The sequence below is a fragment of the Ailuropoda melanoleuca genome, chromosome X (genome assembly GCF_002007445.2).
Source record: "Ailuropoda melanoleuca isolate Jingjing chromosome X, ASM200744v2, whole genome shotgun sequence".
Lineage (NCBI taxonomy): Eukaryota > Metazoa > Chordata > Mammalia > Carnivora > Ursidae > Ailuropoda > Ailuropoda melanoleuca.
This window is the reverse complement of record NC_048238.1, coordinates 61,485,204-61,503,150: the sequence shown is the minus strand read 5'-3', so window position 1 is coordinate 61,503,150 and position 17,947 is coordinate 61,485,204. Positions and strand designations below refer to the sequence as shown.

At 39.7% G+C, this 17,947-nt stretch overlaps 1 protein-coding gene across 1 annotated transcript in view; it reads left to right on the top strand.

Annotated features, from left to right (window-relative positions):
- Window positions 1-1,362: 1,362 nt before the first annotated feature.
- Window positions 1,363-17,947, top strand: part of RPS6KA6 (ribosomal protein S6 kinase A6) — a 206,870-nt gene continuing 190,285 nt past the window's right edge. Inside the window, exon 1 of the mRNA XM_034649643.1 lies at window positions 1,363-1,970. Coding sequence (XP_034505534.1) covers window positions 1,893-1,970 — 78 coding nt within the window. The 5' untranslated portion in view covers window positions 1,363-1,892. The remainder of the gene's footprint in view (window positions 1,971-17,947) is intronic.

Here is a 17,947-nt window from a genome sequence, read left to right as displayed (position 1 = left end):
ATGCTAATGAGTGGCTCAGCAAGTTAAGGTGAGTAACAACATTGCATTTTTACTGATGGGAAAGGCTGGTAGAGGAACAAAAATATATGATGCTAAGGGAAGTGGTGATGGAGAATTGCAGAGCAAAGCCCTTGAGTGGCAAGAGGGGATGAGATCCAATGCTCAAAATGGTGGGCCTTATTTAAGAACACTGTCAGTTCAGCCAAACAGGAATTTATGCAAGTGTGTGCACATGCACATTTTCATTGCTTATAGCTACATGCACCCACTACTTTGGAAGTTTTCACTTTTACAGAACAATATTTGTAAAGCTCACTCTTTTCCCTGGGATTTTAAGCAGTGTAGGTGGGAGGGCACCTTCAGTGATCCTTGTTTGCAATTCAGTGCCAACCTCTGTGGTCTGCTTTTTACTTACATAGTGCTGGACATCAGATGGTGAAATAAATGGAGGACACATTCAGTGTTTTCCTCGAGCACAACGCAGCAGCCCTAGGTGTAGTAGTGGTGAAAGTGTGCTTGCTTTTTACACAGACCATTAGAAACCTCTCCAATGTACTGAGCCGCCTTGTGGCTGTTACCTTTGCTATTTTAAGTCTCTTTGAAGTGCCAAAGGTGGAATCACTTTTTTACGCTGGGTTCTGAAGTGTTTCGATAAAGATCTTGATCATCCCCCGTGTATGAGACTGTACTTCATTTATCTCAGTTATATCGCTAGCTCCTAGTACAGCGTGTAGCTCAGAGTAGCAAAGCAGAAAAGGTTCGATTGGAAGAAGAGAGAAAATTGATTATTACTTTCACTACAGGTCCAATACCTTCAGAGCGGGGTGGGGGGTGAGATTAGCTTCGTACATTCTGCCTTCAATGGCACAAGTGGAGTCCAATAAGTGGCATATTTGTGTGTATGTGTGTGGACACTAAATACATTGAATGTCATCAATACTATGGACATGCTGAGGGGGACAGGGGGTGGAAGAGTTAGGGAGTGCAGGTGTACTAATTTATTTTAAACGCATTTTCTTCCTGCCTCCAGCCTCTGGAAGCCCAGGGTACACTGGACTAAAATCCCCGCTCCACTATTCGTCACTGTACAAAAATGGGTGTGGTTCGGTGTATAGGACACCTGCTTTTGTGAGGTCTGCAAGCTGATATTCCTGGAGTCCTCTCCTGACAGTTAACTCCTCCAATGCTCCAGAGTGTCTCCCAGGTCCCACATTGATTTGGGGAATCTTCCCGCCTGCAAGCCAGCTTCGCAGACTTGAGAGGGCCTGCTGAGCATGTGTGAACAGCGACGCGCATGCTCTTTGTAGTGGGCAGGTTTACTGCAGCGCCAACAGTGGCTTTTACTACTCTTCTCCCGCCTCCTAGCCTAGCGCGTCCTTCTCTTCTCTTTCCCACCCCCAACCACGCGGTCCTCCGTATTCACCCCCGCTCTTTTTTTCCCATCCCCCTCTTCACCCCAGGCTGGGGAATCTCCATTGACGTTCGGGTGACGCTGCTGTGCTGCCGCTGCGGGGGGGGTGGGGGGTGGTTCCCGGCGCTGTACAGGTAACGCCGCCGCTGCCGCCATATTGACCGAGCTGGGTACTGGGAGGGAGCCCTAGAAAACCGGGTGGGGACAGTCAACGCCGAACGACAGTCGCGGTGGCGGCAGTGGTGAGCGCAAGCTGAGTGGAGCTCTCCGTGAGGTAGCACAGAGTTTTCTTGTATATGGGGAGCAGCTGCCCGCAGCGGCGATCCTCCTCTCACAGCCTCTGAGGGCACCCTGCCGCTAGGTCGCTGAAGGAGGGGCTGGGGGTTCCGCTGGTGGCGGCGGCGGCTGGCAAGCTCCAACGACGGGATGCGCGGCTGCACCAGTGGTTGGCAGCTCCTGCTCAAGTGCTCCTGAAGGGGCGATGCTACCGTTCTCTCCTCTGGACGAGCTCTGGAACCAAGAAATGGAGGTTTTCGGAGGCGGCGCGAGCATCGGCGAGGTTAGTGTGGTGGCCAAGGGCTGGAGCCACCCCCCTCCTTCCCTCAGGACCCTGGCTGGAGGCCCGAGAGAAGGTCGTGGGGCTAGGGAGCGGGGTGCCCAGGCAAGCTCCCTTGAGGCTGCGGAACGGCGAAGCACGCACTACCCCAACTGTGCTTTCGCTCGGGAGACGGCGGGCTAGGGCGTGGGGAGTCGGAGTAGCCTCGGCGGCCCGGGCTCGGTCTTAGAAGGAGCTCCTGCGTCTCGGGCCACGCTGGAGTTGTGACTAAGTTTCTTCACTTTGCGACCTGAAGTGCGACTGGGGAATGCGCCAGGTGCCGCGCCTGGTTGGGCACATTCTCTTTCTCTGCTGCGCCAGGTTTGCTCTCCTACCACTTTCGCGGATAGTGGCTGACTCCAGCTAGCTGTGTGAACCCGAGTACTTTAGGAACCCAGCGTAACAAAAACACGCCTAGGTGACAGAATAACTCTGGGGACGTTTGCTTATAGGGATGTGTGCTCCTTACTTAGCTTTGTAGTTTCTCCATGGCATGTCGTGGGTTTTGTAACAACCCAAGTGGCGATTAACTGGAGCCCAGGTTTCTTTGTTGACATTATTAAGGTGATGTTCTGTGGTCCCCTCAATTCCAGCACCCTCTTCCTCCTGTCCTTTTTTCCCCAACTGCTGTCCTCACCCCGTTGGTCGGTAAAAGAAAACACAAAGTAAACCCTAGCCCTTATAAGATGAATCTTTGGAAGACTTTGAGGTTCAACCAGAACATTTTGGTTTTCCTCTCTTCCCCCTCTTCTGAACCTGTTCTGGTTGGACTTAGGTCAGCTCTGCAGTGGAAACTTAGATGTGCACAGGTATTCTGTTTTTAGTGTTATTGCTGTTGTTAGAAGCGGGCAGGATTTAAACTCTAAAACTGAGCCTTTTGGGATAGAAAGTCAGATCCTTTTCTAATAACTTAATGGACTGACAGCTTAATACTCCAGTACAGGCCACAGTAGACCTCATAAAAAGTCTTGAATGCCAAATTGATTCGCAGTAGGATATGTTGAGGTAGGACTGGCAATCACAGTCCTCCACATTTCAGGATGCTAATTTGTTTTCAAGTACTTGCACCATCCTTAAAAATATACTTTGGACTGTTCTCTATTTAAATCATTCTGTTTTCTTTTTCGCATTTCCAACTAAATTGGGGTTAAAATTCCGTGCCAGGATAACATTTAACAAGAAATGTAATAGAAATAAATTCAGAAGGAGTCTAAAGTTGAACCTTCTCCACTATAGTAAATATTTTACTAGTAAACTAAGCAGTTCTAAAATGCATTTTAATATTCTACATCTCTTAAGAATAGGATAAGTGAAGAAAGGTAAATTTCTTCTTGGAATATAAGGATGTTTCATACTTGCAAGAATTTTCTAGCAAGACCATTCAAAGGGAGAGGAATTTCATTTTATTCACGTATATAATCAGTTGACTTATAGTCTCAGGTATCTGGTATATAAAAACAGTTAAAGGCTTTTATATAAAGATGATGTGGGAGATGGAGAGCCTTTTGCATGCCTACTATTTTATTATTTTTGTTAAATTTGAATGGAGAATTGTTTTGAATCGTAATTACCACATACGGTGTTTTTATTGTTTGCAGTATGTTTTACGTATTATATAGATTTAACAATGGGTCTCTCTAACTCATCAATTTGGAAAAATACCCAAGTGGAAATTGTTAAATCTTGTAAAGTAAAACAAAAGGTGAAGGTAATGTGGTGAAGATAGTATTTCTGCCTCCTTTGTCTAAAACAGTTATGATTGACTAGATTTAATGCTTTAAATGACTTAGTTAAAAATATTCTAGGTGAAAACTAAATGCTATTATCTGAACAGACCTGTTTAGCATGTAAAAGAGGTTTTTTTTTGTTGTTCGTTTATAACAGTATTCTTTTGATAAGAAGGAAACAATTTTACCTCCCAGACTTTATTTTTTTAATTTTTAAAACGATTTATTTATTTATTTGAGAGAGAGAGAACACTTGAGCACAAGCCAGGATGGGGCAGAGGGAGAGAATCTCAAGTAGATTTCCTGCTGAGCGCGGAGCGCAACATGGAGCTCAGTCTCATGACCCTGAGCTCATGAACTGGGCCAAACCCAAGAGGCAGACACTCAACCGACTGAGGCACCCAGGTGCCCTCTCCCAGACTTACTTTCTTTTTTTAAAATTTTTTTATTTCAATTCAACTTAATTAACATATAGTGTATTATTAATTCCAGAGGTAGAATTTAGTGATTAATCAGTTGCATATTACATCAGGTGCCTTCCATTTTAATGCGTGTCACCCGGTTATCCCATCCCCTCACCCACCTCCCCTCCAGCAACCCTCAGATTGTTTCCTGTAATTAAAAAGTCTAATCGTTTGTCCCCGTCTGATACTGTCTTATTTTTCCTTCCCTTCCCCTATGTTCATCTGTTTTCTTTCTTAAATTCCACAAATGAATGAAATCATATGAGATGTGTCTTTCTCCGACTGACTTTTAATTATGTATTTGTTGATGTTGGCTTTAGAAATGTTAACCCTTCAGCATGAGCCTTGCCTCCCCAATCATGATAGTTGTTAGGACTAAGGGTGCTTTCACTGTAGAATACAGTTTTTGAAAATGTGTTGGAATCCTTAAAGAAAATGTGAGTGAGACTGTTAACTTTAATGTCAAAGAAAGTCATTTCTGTCAATTATTGTGTGTGTTGAATCCTGGTAAAATTAAAGATTATGTGCAATATTATGTACTGCAGAATCTTTTTCAGTATCTATCTTTTACTTGTCTTGTTTCATGGGCAATTGTTAACCTCTGAATTATCATTCAGAAGTGTGAGGATTAGTTGTTTGAGACTCTGAACATGCCTTCTCAATAGGAAAAAGTTATTAACAGTTACATTTTTAGAGCAATGCACAATGGGGAGTTATAATGATGAAGAGCCAACCACTGTTTGTAAAATTGTCCTGTGGAAAAATGTGTTGGAGGTTCGAAATAAGAACTAGCTTGGTTCCAGTGAGAGGTGGAAAATGGGCCTTAAAAGGGGAAATATGGGTTCTTTTCGCTAGTGGGAAGAAGGTTCTTGGGAGAGGGTAAATAAGATAAGCAAGTAGCTTTGGTTGTGAAAGCTCTTGCAGGGACTGTCTCAATTAGGTGTACTAGGAATAGGGACTTCAAAGAGCATCACCACATAGGAAGACACAATTTTAGCTCTTGACTGGATTTTGTCAGGATGAGGGAAGAGGTGTTACTTGAGGTGTGATTGGGTATTGGGCATTTCTGGGTAAGGGTTATAAAGAACAGCCTGATGTAGTAAAGTGAACTTTTCATGAGTTAGTGCTATGTACATTACAGTATGCATTTAGTTGGTTGGTTGGTTGTTTTTTGGTGAGAGAGTGCTTGCTTCCTGAAGGAGGATTTGATTATAGTTTTCAAATTGCATATTATATCATATCAAATTGTATTGTAAATGGTACTTTTATTTATTAATTTTTCTCCCAAATTTTTATTTAAATTCCAATTACTTAATGTATCATGTAATATTAGTTTCAGGTATAGAACTTAGTGATCAACACTTACATAAAACATCCTGTGCTCATGACAAGTGCCTTCCTTAATACCCACCCTCTATTTAACCCATTGCTCCACCCACTTCCCCTCAGGTAACCATCAGTTTGTTCTCTATAATAAGGATTCTGTTTCTTGGTTTTCCTCTCTTTTTTACCCCTATAGTTTTTTGTTTTGTTTCTTAAATTCCACATATGAGTGAAATCATATGGTATTTGTCTTTCTCCGACTGGTTTATTTCACTTAGCATAATACTCCCTAGCTCCATCCATGTCCTTCCAAATTCTTTTTATAGCTGAGAAATATTTTTTGGCTGAGAATTATTTTTATAATATTTTATATTTTATAATATTTTATAGCTGAGAATATTCATACACACACACACACACACCCCACATCTTCTTCATCCATTCATGGATACTTGGGCTGTTTCCATAATTTGGCTATTGTAGATAATGCGGCTATAAACATTGGGGTTCATATTTCCCTTTGAATTAGTATTTTTGTACCCTTTGGGTAAATACCTAGTATTGTAATTGCTGGATAGTAGGATAGTTCTATTTTTAACTTTTTGAGGGATCTCCATACTGTTTTCCAGAGTGGCTGCACCAGTTTGCATTCCCACCAACAGTGTAAGAGGGTTCTCCTCTCTATGCATCCTCACCAACATCTGTTGTTTCCTGTGTTGTTAATTTTAGCTATTCTGAATGGTGTGATATCCTATCTCATTGTAGTTTTGATTTGTATTTCCCTGGTGATCAGGGATGTTGAGCATCTTTTCAAGGTGTCTGTTGGCCATCTGTATGTCTTCTTTGCAAAAAATGTCTATTTATAAATAATGTGTACTTATGTCTTCTCATTTTTTAACTGGATTATTTGTTTTTTGAGGTATTGAGGTTTATAAGTTCTTTATATATTTTGGATACTAACTCTTTATCGTATACACCATTTGCAAATATCTTCTCCCATTACCTAGGTTGTCTTTTAGTTTTGTTGCTTATTTCCTTCATTGTGCAGAAGCTTTTTATTTTGATGACATCCCAATAGTTTTTTTCTTTTGTTTCCCTCGCCTCAGGAGACTTATCTAAGTAAGAAGTTACTACAGCTGATGTTAAAGAGGTTACTGACTGTCTTCTCCTCTAGGATTTTAGCGGTTGCCTGTCTCACAGTTAGGTCTTTAATCCATTTTGAATTCATTTTTGTGTATGGTGGAAGAAAGTGGTACAGTTTCATTCTTCTGCATGTTGTTGCCCAGTTTTTCCAACCCATTTTTTGAAGAGACTCTGTTTTTCCCATCAGATACTCTTTTTAGAAGATTAGTTGACTATATAGTTGGGGGTTCAATTCAGGGTTTTCTATTCTGTTCCATTGATCTATGTGTCTATTTTTGTGCCAGTACCATACTGTCTTGATCACTACAGCTTTGTAATATGACTTGAAGTCTGGAATTGTGATGCCTCCAGCTTGCTTTCCTTTTTCAAGATTGCTTTGGCTATTCAGGGTCTTTTGGGGTTCCATACAAATTTTAGGATTGTTTATTCTAACTCTGTGAAAAACGTTGTTGGTATTTTGATAAAGATTGAAGTAAATGTCTAGATTGCTCTGCCTGGTATAGACATTTTAACAATGTTTGTTCTTCCAATCCATGAGCATGGAATGTTTTTCCATTTCATTGTGTCCTCTTCAATTTCTTTCATCAGTGTTTCATAGTTTTCAGAGTACAGGTCTTTTACTTCTTTGGTTAGTTTTATTCCTGTCCATCTTACGGTTTTTGGTGCAATTGTGAATGGGATAAATTTCTTTATTTCTCTTTCTGGTGCTTCATTATTAGTGTATAGAAATGCAACAGTTTGCTGTATGTTGATTTGTTTACTGTGACTTCACTGAAGTCCTGTATCCATTCTAGCAGTTTTTTGTTGGAGTCTTTCAGGTTTTCTGTAGAGAGTATCATGTCACCTAGTGAAAGTTTGAGTTCTTCTTTGCCAATTTGGATGTTTTTTAATTTCTTTTTGTTGCCTGATTGCTGTGGTTAGGACTTCTAGTAGCGTGTTAAATAACAGTGGTAAGTGTAGACATCCCTGACTCGTTCCAGACCATAGAGGAAAGGCTCTCAGTTTTTCATATATGACCTTTATTATGCTGAGGTATGTTCCCTCTAACCCTACTTTTTTGAGGGTTTTTATCATGAATATATGTTGTCCTTTGTCAAAAGCCTTTTCTGTATCTATTGAAAGGATCATATTGTTCTTATCCTTTCCTTTATTAATGTGGTGTCTCACATTGATTAATTTGTGATTATTGAATGACCCTTGCAGCCCAGGAATAAATCCTACTTGATTGTGTGAATGATTCTTTTAATGTACTATTGGATTCAATTTGCTAGTATTTTATTGAGAATTTTTGCAACCATTTTCATCAAGGTTATTGGCCTGGAGTTTTCTTTTTTAGTGGAGTCTGGTTTAGGAATCAGGGTAATGCCAGCCTCGTAGAATGAGTTTGGAAGTTTTCCTTCCATTTCTATTTTTTTGGATAGCTTGAGAATAGGTATTGACTCTTTAAACGTTTGATAGAATACCCCTGTGAAGCCCTCTGGTCCTGGATTTTTGCTTGTTGGGAGATTTTTGATTACTGACGGAATTTTTTGCTGATTATTGGTCTCTTCAAGTTTTCTATTTCTCCCTGTTTCAGTTTTGGTAGTTTATATGTTTTAAGGAAGTTAACCATTTCTTCCAGGTTGTCCAATTTGGCATGTAATTTTTCATAATATTCTCTTATAATTGTTTGTATTTCTGTGGTGTTTCTTGTTATTTCTCTTCTGTCATTTGTTATTTTATTTATTTTGTTCCTTTCTCTGATTTTTTTGATAAGTCTGACTAGAAGTTTATCAATTTTATTATTTTTTTTTACATAGAACCAGCTCCTGATTTCTTTGATCTCTTTTATTGTTTTCTTAGTTTCTATATCATTTATTTCTGCTCTGATCTTAATTTCCCTTCTTCTGCTGGCTTTGGGCTTCATTCATTTTTCTTTTTCTAGATTCTTTATATGTAAGGTTAGGTTGTCTACATGAGATTTTTCTTCCTTCGTTACTAAGCCTGTATTGCTATATGCTTCCCTCTTATGACTGTTTTTGCTGCATCCCAGAGGTTTTGGACTATTGTGTTTTCATTTTCATTTATTTCCATGTATTTTGTTGTTGTTGTTCTTTGATTTCCTGGTTCACCCATTCATTCTTTAGTAGCATATTTTTTTACCTCCGTGTATTTGTTCTCTTTCCAGATTTTTTCTTGTGATTGACTTCCAGGATCATATTGTAGTGGTCAGAAAACATGCATGGTATTATCTCAATCATTTTGTATTTTTTTGAGGCCTGTTTTGTGACATAATATGTGATCTAGTCTGTAGAATATCCCATGTGCACTTGAAGAGAATGTGTATTCTGCTGTTTTAAGGTGAAATATTCTGTATATATCTGTTAAATCCATCTGGACCAGTGTGTCTTTTAAAGCCATTATTTCCCTCTTGATTTTCTGTTTAGATGATCTGTTCATTGATGTAAGTGTAGTTTTAAAGTCTTCTACTATTATTATTATCAATTAGTTCCTTTAAGTTTGTTATTAATTATTTTATATATTTGGGTTATTCCCATGTTTGGGGCATAAACATTTTTAATTGTTAGATCTTGTTGGATAGTCCCCTTTATTATGATACAGTACCTTTCTTCATCTTTGGTTATAGTCTTTTGTTTAAAATCTAGTTTATCAGATACAAGTTTTGTTACTCCAGCTTTCTTTTGACATCCATTTGCATGATAAATATTTTTACATCCCCTTTCAGTCTGCAGGTGTCCTTAGGTCTATAATGAGTTTCTTGTAGGCAGTATGTAGATTTGTCTTTTTTTAAAATCTATTCTGACACCCTATGTCTTTTGATTGGAACGTTTAGTTCATTTGCATTCAGAGTAATTAATGATAGATATGTGTTTAGTGCCATTTTAGTATTTGTTTTGTCATTGTTTCTAGAGATTTTCTCTCTTCCTTTCTTGTCTTTGTCACTTTTGGTCTTTCTTTTCAACTCAGAGTTCCCTTTAATATTTCTTGCAGGGCTGGTTTAGTGGTTACGAACTTCTTTTGTTTTTGTTTGTCTGGGAAACCCTTTATCTCTCCTTCTATTATGAATGATAGCCTTGCTGGATAGAGTATTCTTGGCTGCAGATTTTTTCCCATTCAGCACTTTGAATATATCATGCTACCCCCTTCCAGCTTCCCAAGTTTGTTTTGAGAGATCTGTAACTAGACTAATGGGTCTTCCTTTGTAATTTAGACACTGCTTTTGTTTTGCTGCTTTTAGAATTTTTTCTTTGTTGTTATGTTTTGCAAATTTAATAACAGTATGTCTTGGTGTGACCTGTTTTTGTTGATTTTGATGGGAGTTCTCTGTGCCTCCTGGATCTGCATATCTGTTTCTTTCCCCACATTAGGAAAGTTTTCAGCCATTATTTCCTGAAATAAATTTCCTGTCCCCTCCTTTTTTGGTCTCTTCTTCCTCCGGGACTCCTATAATATGAATGTAATTATGTTTCACGAGTCACTGAGTTTCCTAAGTCTATTCTCACATTCCATAATTCTTTTTCTCTTTTGTTCAGCTTCATTCTTTTCTTTTTTCTTTTCTATATCACTTATTCATTCCTTTGCTTCTTCCATCTTTGTATTCTCTGCATCTAGTCTGTTTCACTTCTCAGTAACTGCATTTTTTGTTTCTGTTTTTTGACTCTTATCTCTGCAGAAGAACCTCCCTGAAGTCTGCCATCTTTTTTTTCAAGCCCAACGAGTATCCTTATGATTGTTGCTTTAAATTCTCCATTAGGCATGTTACTTACATCTGTTTTGCTTAGATCTTTTGCCATGACCTTATCTTGTTCTTTCATTTGGGATAAATTTCTCTATTTTGTCCTTTTGTCTTAGTCTCTGTCTTCTCTGTGTTAGAAAAGCCTGTTATGTTTCCTGATCCTGATAGTAATGACTTTATGCAGAAGAATTCATATAGTGTTCAGGGTCTGGTTCTTCGGGAAGTGTCTCCGGTATGTGCTGTATGTGGTCGGCTGTTATGTTTTGGCTGCTCTTTCAGGCCTGTCTGCAGAGGCTCTCCTTGCCTGCAGTGGGCAGTGTCTGGTCCTTGGCCAGAGTGTGGTGAGTTTTAACTAGGTGTACTCTGTCTGCTTGTTAAATGAGTCCTGATGCTACTTCCTCTAGAACTGAAGTCTTGCAAATCTCTCTGGTTGGGAGAGGTGGTGTGGGCAGGGATTTCTGCTGGTCTTCTGGGGAAGAGGCCCACTACACTGGGACAGAGGCAAACTTGACCTAAAAGGTCAATACTAACAGAGTACAGGGGTGTGGAACCTGGTGTAAACATGTTAGGCTGCCAGTATTGGCTCTGTGGTGTGGAATGTGGTCCTGTGTTTATGCTGAGGAGTCGGGGAGGGAAATGGTGTCAGCCAGCTCCTTCCCTGGAGTGGGGTCTCTGTCCTTGATGCTTTCAGAGAATCACCCCAGGAGGAGCAAATAGTCTCCCTGCTGTGTGTCCCATGTACCCCTCCACATCGCTGTCTACATGCTGTCTCTTTTGGGGCTGTTTTACTGTCTTCTCTCTAGGAGCAGTGCAACACCCTAGGTTCTATCCCAGCCAACCATGGAGACTTTCAGAACTCCAGGCTCTAGGGCGGTGATGTCGTCAGTGGCCTGTGCCAGTCCTCTGAGAAAGTGTTTCAGTGTGCTGGGATTGAGGGAGGCTTGACCTGGAAGTGCAGTTGTGCCAGAGTGCAGGGGAGTGGGGCTCTGTGGGGGCCTAGCTGCCTTTGGCACGTGGCTCTGTGTTTATGCTGAGGGGTGGGGGAGGAAAATGGATGAGGCATGTCTGTGAATGCTATCTCTCATGGAGGAGCTCCTAGAAGAGTCAATAATCTCCCCAATATATGACCCAGGCAATTCCTCAGATCACTCTTTCCACTGTGTCTTCCCCCCCCCCCAGGGTTGTTTGCCTGCCTTTCTCCAGGAGTAGCACAGCATCCTCAGGGCTTTATCCCAGACTAGCCTGCTGACCTTTATAACTCCAGTTTTCAAGCCCTGCTGGTTGCAAAAACTCATGAAAATCAGCTCTTTTCGTTTTTCCAGCCAGTGACTTTAGCGAAGTGTTATCCTTATGAGTTCCCCCGTATGCTCCTCTCTCTCACCTTTCTCTGGTACCGTGGTCCCCTCCCCTACACAGCACCGGCAATCCATTTCTCCCAAAACCATGTCTTCTCACTTCCTGTCTTCTTCAATGTGGCTTTTTCTCTCCCTTTAGTTATAGAGTTTTGTCAGTCTTCAGGTTGTTTTTCTTGGGTATTCAGAATGAGTTGATAGTCATCTAGTTGTGTTCTAGGGAGGAGAAAAACCTAGGGTCCTCCTACTATGCTGCCATCTTCATTTTTGTAATTGGTAACTTCCATATTATTTCTTTAGCCTAAACACTGCCTTTGTTTAAAGAAGTTAATTTGGAGAGTAATAAATTTCACTGATAAAAAAAAAGTTTGGGATTAAAGGCACAGACTTGAAATATTTAACCAGAATGGCAAATATATGGCAGATTGGGAAAAAGTGCTAGTTTTAATTTAATGAGACCCTGTAGTAATAGAGGAAAGAACATGGGGTTTGGAGACTTCTTAATCTGAGTTCTAATCTCACCTCCCAAGTCATACTAGATAGATGACCCAATGCAAATTACCTAACTTCTCTGAGGCTAAGTTTCTTCATCTGTAAATGGGGAAAAATCCTCAAGCATCGTTATATAAAGGAATTCATTCATTACTGGGCTTAATACAGTTATCAAGGTGCTTTGAAAACAAAACAAAATGAAACTGTATCTATCTTTCAATACAAAAATGAGGACATATATCTTTTACAATGCAATTGTTTTATGGAAGGGGAGAAATAAATTCAATATTATTTCAGCTTGACCAGCAAATTTTGTTTTTAGTTTTTATAGCAGTATTGTGCATGCATAATTAGCCTTTTGATGCTTTGGATTTTTTGTTAAGATGAGGGTGTGTAGGATAGCAACAGAAATGTGTCTAGATTAATTTCTTGGACAAGATAGTCTGTTTAATTACAAAATGCTAGGAGTTGTTTTATAGATAGTGAATACAGTATAGCTGAAAAGGGTGTAACCTTCTCATCAAATTAAACCATGACTATTTTTGTTAAAAAAAAAACAAAACAATCCTAGGGGCGCCTGGGTGGCTCAGTCCTTAGCGTCTGCCCCTCAGTCATTAAGTGTCTGCCTTCGGCTCAGGGCGTGATCCCAGTGTCCTGGGATCGAGACCTGCATCAGGCTCCACGCTCTGCTGGGAGCCTGCTTCTTCCTCTCCCACTCCCGCTGCTTGTGTTCCCTCTCCCGCTGGCTGTCTCTGTCAAATGAATAAATAAAATCTTTTTTAAAAAAACCCTTAAAAATAACAGAATAAATAAGAGGTGTTTTGCATATAGTAGGTCTCTAGTACACAGCAGTTCCTTCTCTTTTCCCATAGTCATCATAATTCCCCTTTCCCTGCCCTTCAACTCTGAATTATTGTCACCTATATTAAAACCTTGGGATTTAGATAGCTGTGGTCATAGCCCCCAGCTTTCCCTATTATAAGCAGTTTTTCTTAAGACTTCCTTCCTATATCTGACCATTTCATTGAGAGTAATCACATTTGCAATCACAGATGGGGTAATTCAGGGATAAAATATGAAGTTTGGAGCACTATGGGGAATAAGAGACGATTCCATTTGCTGTAAGTGGCTATTGAGGTGTTTCATTGACATTTACTTTTACTTTTTTTTTTTCCTTTCTGAACTTTTGCCATGATAGGAATTGGTTCAGTTCAGTAAGTGTTTATAGGGTACAAGGCAGCGCAATACATAGTACTGTAATGTGAAATGTCTAAAGATATAACACCTTGAGTCTCAGTCCACTCCCATGGGTTTACATTCAGGTAGGCAAGGTAGACGTGTGGAAACTCATTATATGAATCACAAGACCATCAACAATGAGGTGGTTGTGGAAGCAGTTTAGGGGTAGATCTGGTAATTCCTTGTTAAAGAGGTGGAATTTGAACAGAACATTAGAGATTGGAAAATATTTTCACAGACAGAGATGAAAGGAACATATTTATTTATTTATTTATTTTAGGTTTTAGTATTGCTTTAATTTTGCACCATAAATAATATGCCAACTATCAATTTTGAGGAGGTACTAATAATCAAAGAAAATTTTGTTTTTATTTTTTGAATAGATTTATAAAATCATGAATTGATGTCGTTTTTTTTTTTTTAATTTTTGATGTCAAGGTTTTTTTAAAAAAATTTCTTTATTATACTATGTTAGTCACCATACAGTACATCCCAGGTTTTTGATGTAAAGTTCGATGATTCATTAGTTGAGTATAACACCCAGTGCACCATGCAATACATGCCCTCCTTATTACCCATCACCAGTCTATCCCATTCCCCACCCCCCTCCCCTCTGAGGCCCCCCGTTTGTTTCTCAGAGTCCATAGTCTCTCATGCTTCGTTTCCCCTTCTGATTACCCCCCTTTCTTTATCCCTTTCTTCCCCTACCGATCTTACTAGTTCTTCCTCTGCTTGACTTATTTCACTTAGGATTATCTCCTCCAGTGCCGTCCATGTTGCAGCAAATGTTGAGAAATCGTTCTTTCTGATAGCTGAGTAATATTCCATGGTATATATGGAACCACAACTTCTTAATCCAGTCATCTGTTGAAGGGCATCTCGACTCCTTCCACGATTTAGCTATTGTGGACAATGCTGCTATGAACATTGGGGTGCATATAGCCCTTCTCTGCACTACGTCTGTATCTTTGGGGTAAATACCCAGTAGTGCAATGGATGGGTCATAGGGTAGCTCAATTTTTAACTTTTTAAGGGACCCCCACACTAATTTCAAGAGTGGTTGTACCAACTTACATTCCCACCAATGATGTAGGAGGGATCCCCTTTCTCCACATCCTCTCCAACAATTGTTGTTTCTTGCCTTGTCAATTTTTGCCATTCTAACGGGCGTAAGGTCGTATCTTAGTGTGGTTTTGACTTGAATTTCCCTGATGGCTAATGATTTGGAACATTTTTTTCATGTGTCTGTTAGCCATTTGTATGTCATCATTGGAAAAGTGTTTGTTCATATCCTCTGCCCATTTTATGATTTATTTGTTTCTCGTGTATTGAGTTTGAGAAGTTCTTTGTAGATCTTGGATACCAGTCTTTTATCTGTAGCATCATTTGCAAATATCTTCTCCCATTCCGTGGGCTGCCTCTTAGTTTTTTTTACTGTTTCCTTGGCGGTGCAGAAGCTTTTTATCTTGATGAAGTCCCATAAGTTCATGTTTTCTTTTGTTTCTCTTGCCTTTGGAGATGTGTCATGAAAAAGGTTGCTTTGGCCAATGTCGTAGAGTTTGCTGCCTATGTTTTCCTCCAGGATTTTGATGGATTCCTGTCTCACATCGAGGTCTTTCATCCATTTGGAGTTTATTTTTGTGTATGGTGTGAGAGAGTGGTCAAGTTTCATTCTTCTCCACATAGCTGTCCAATTTTCCCCGCACCATTTAATGAAGAGACTGTCTTTTTTCCATCGGATGTTTTTTCCTGCTTTATCAAAGATTAGTTGCCCAAAGAGTCAAGGGTCCATTTCTAGGTACGCTATTCTGTTCCATTGGTCTATGTGTCTGTTTTTGTGTCAGTACCATGCTGGCTTTGTGATCACAGCTTTGTAGTACAGCTCGAAATCCGGCATTGTGATGGCCCCAGCTTTGTTTTTCCTTTTCAACAGCTCCTTGGCGATTAGGGGCCTTTTCTGGATCCATACAAATTTAAGGACTATTTGTTCCAGCGCTTTGAAAAATGTCCTCGGTGTTTATCGGGATAGCATTGAAAGTGTAGTTTGCTCTGGGTAGCATGGACATTTTAATATGTTAATTCTTCCGATCATGTGCATGGAATATTTTTCCATCTTTTTGTGTCTTCCTCAACGTCTTTCAAGAGTGATTTATAGTTTCTAGAATATAGATCCTTTACGTCTCTGGTTAAGTTAGTTCCAAGGTAACGTATGGATTTTGGTGCTATTGTAAATGGGATGGATTCCCTAAATTCTCTTTCTTCAGTCTTATTATTCGTGTATAGTAATGCAACTGATTTCTGAGCATTGTTTTTGTATCCTGCCACATTACTGAATTTCTCTATAACTTCTAATAGTTTGGGAGTGGATTCTTTTGGGTTTTCCATGTAGGGAATCATGTCATCTGCGAAGAGAGACACTTTGACTTCTTCTTTGCCGATTTGGATACTTTTATCCCTTTTTGTTGTCTGATTGCTGTTGCAAGGTCTTCTAGTACTATGTTGAATAATAGTGGCGAGAGTGGGCATCCTTGTCGTGTCCCTGATCTTAAGGGAAAGGCTTTCAGCTTTTCCCCATTGAGAATGATATTTGCTGTAGGCATTTCATAGATGGTTTTTATGAGATTGAGGATATACCCTCTATCCCTACACTCTGAAGGGTTTTAATCAGGAAAGGATGCTGGATTTTGTCAAATGCTTTTTCTGCATCTATTGAGAGAAATATGATTTTTGAATTTTTCTTTCTGGATAAAATCTAAGACACTGATAGATTTGTGAATGTTGAACCACCCTTGCATCCCAGGGATGAGTCCCACTTGGTCATGATGGATAATCCTTTTAATGTACTGTTGGGTTCTCTAGCCAGGATCTTGTTGAGGAATTTGGCGTCCATATTCATTTGGGAAATCGGTCTGTAATTCTCCTTTTTGATGGAGTCTTTGCCTGGTTTGGGGATCAAGGTAATATTGGCCTCATGGAATGAGTTTGGTAGCTTTCCTTCTGTTTTCTATTTTTTGAAATAGCTTTAGGAGAGTAGGTATTATTTCTTCTTTGAATGTTTGGTAGAATTCCCCAGGAAAACCGTCCAGGACTGGAGTTTTTTTTTTTGGAAGGTTGTTTATCACTGACTCAATCTCTTCATAATTGATTGGCCTGTTTTAAAAATCAAGTTCTTCCTCTTTTAGTCTTCGTAGTTTATAGGTTTCCAGGAAGGCCTCCATCTCGTCCAGATTGCTTAATTTATTGGCATAAAGATGTTGATAAAACTTTCTAATAATCCTTCCAATTTCTTTGGTGTTGGTTTTGACCTCTCCTTTTTCATTTGGAATTTTATTAATTTCGGTCCTTCTCTTCTTTTGGATAAGTCTTGCCAGTGGTCTGCGAATTTTATTAATTCTCTCAAAGAACCAGCTTCTTGTCCTGTTGATCCGCTCTACTGTACTTCTGGTTTCTAATTCATTGATTTCTGCTCTAATCTTGGTCAACTGCTTCCTGGTGCATGGATTAGGCCTGTCCCTCTGTTGCTGTTCCAGGTTCTTGAGGTGAGAATATAAAAACTTCATTTTAGATTTTTCTGTTCTTTTGAGTGAGGCTTGGATGGCTATGTATTTCCCCCTTAGGACTGCCTTTGCAGTATCCCATAGGTTTTGGACCGTTGTGTTTTCATTCTTTGGTCTCCATAAATTGTTTAAATTGATTTTTGATTTCCTGGTTTATCGAATTATTCCTGAGCAGGATGGTTCTTAGTCTCCAAGTGTTTGAGTTTCTTCCAAATTTTTCCTCGTGGTTGAGTTCCAATTTCAGAGCGTTGTGGTCCGAGAATATGCAGGGAATAATTTCAGTCTTTTGGTATCAGTTGAGACCTGTTTTGTGTCTCAGAACATGGTCTATTCTCAGCATGTTCCGTGGGCATTAGAATAGAATGAGTATTCTTTGGTTCTGGGGCGTAGTGTTCTATATAAATCTATGAGGTTCAGTATGGTGTTCAGACCTCTTGTTTCTATGTTGGTTTTCTGCTCCGGTCCTCTTGTCTATTGCTCATAATGGAATGTTGAGGTCCCCTAGTATTAACATATTTTTATCTATATGTGTCTTTATTCTGGTTAAGAGTTGGCTTTTATATCTTGCTGCTCCCCTCTTGGGGACATATATATTTACAATTGTCATAGCCACTGGTTGGATACATCCTTTAAGAATAATACAGTGCCCTTCTGTGTCTCTAACTATAGTCTTTAGTTTAAAATCCTATCTGTCTGATATGAGAATTGCTACCCCAGCTTTCTTTTGAGGTCCATTGGCATGAAAGATGGTATTCCATCCCTTTACTTTCAGTCTGTATGTATCTTTTGGTTCAGAATGAGTCACTTGTAGACAGCAAATGGATGGGTCATGTCTTTTTATCCAATCTGCAACCCTGTGGTATTTTATGGGAGTGTATAGGCCATTTACATTGAGACTGATTATTGAG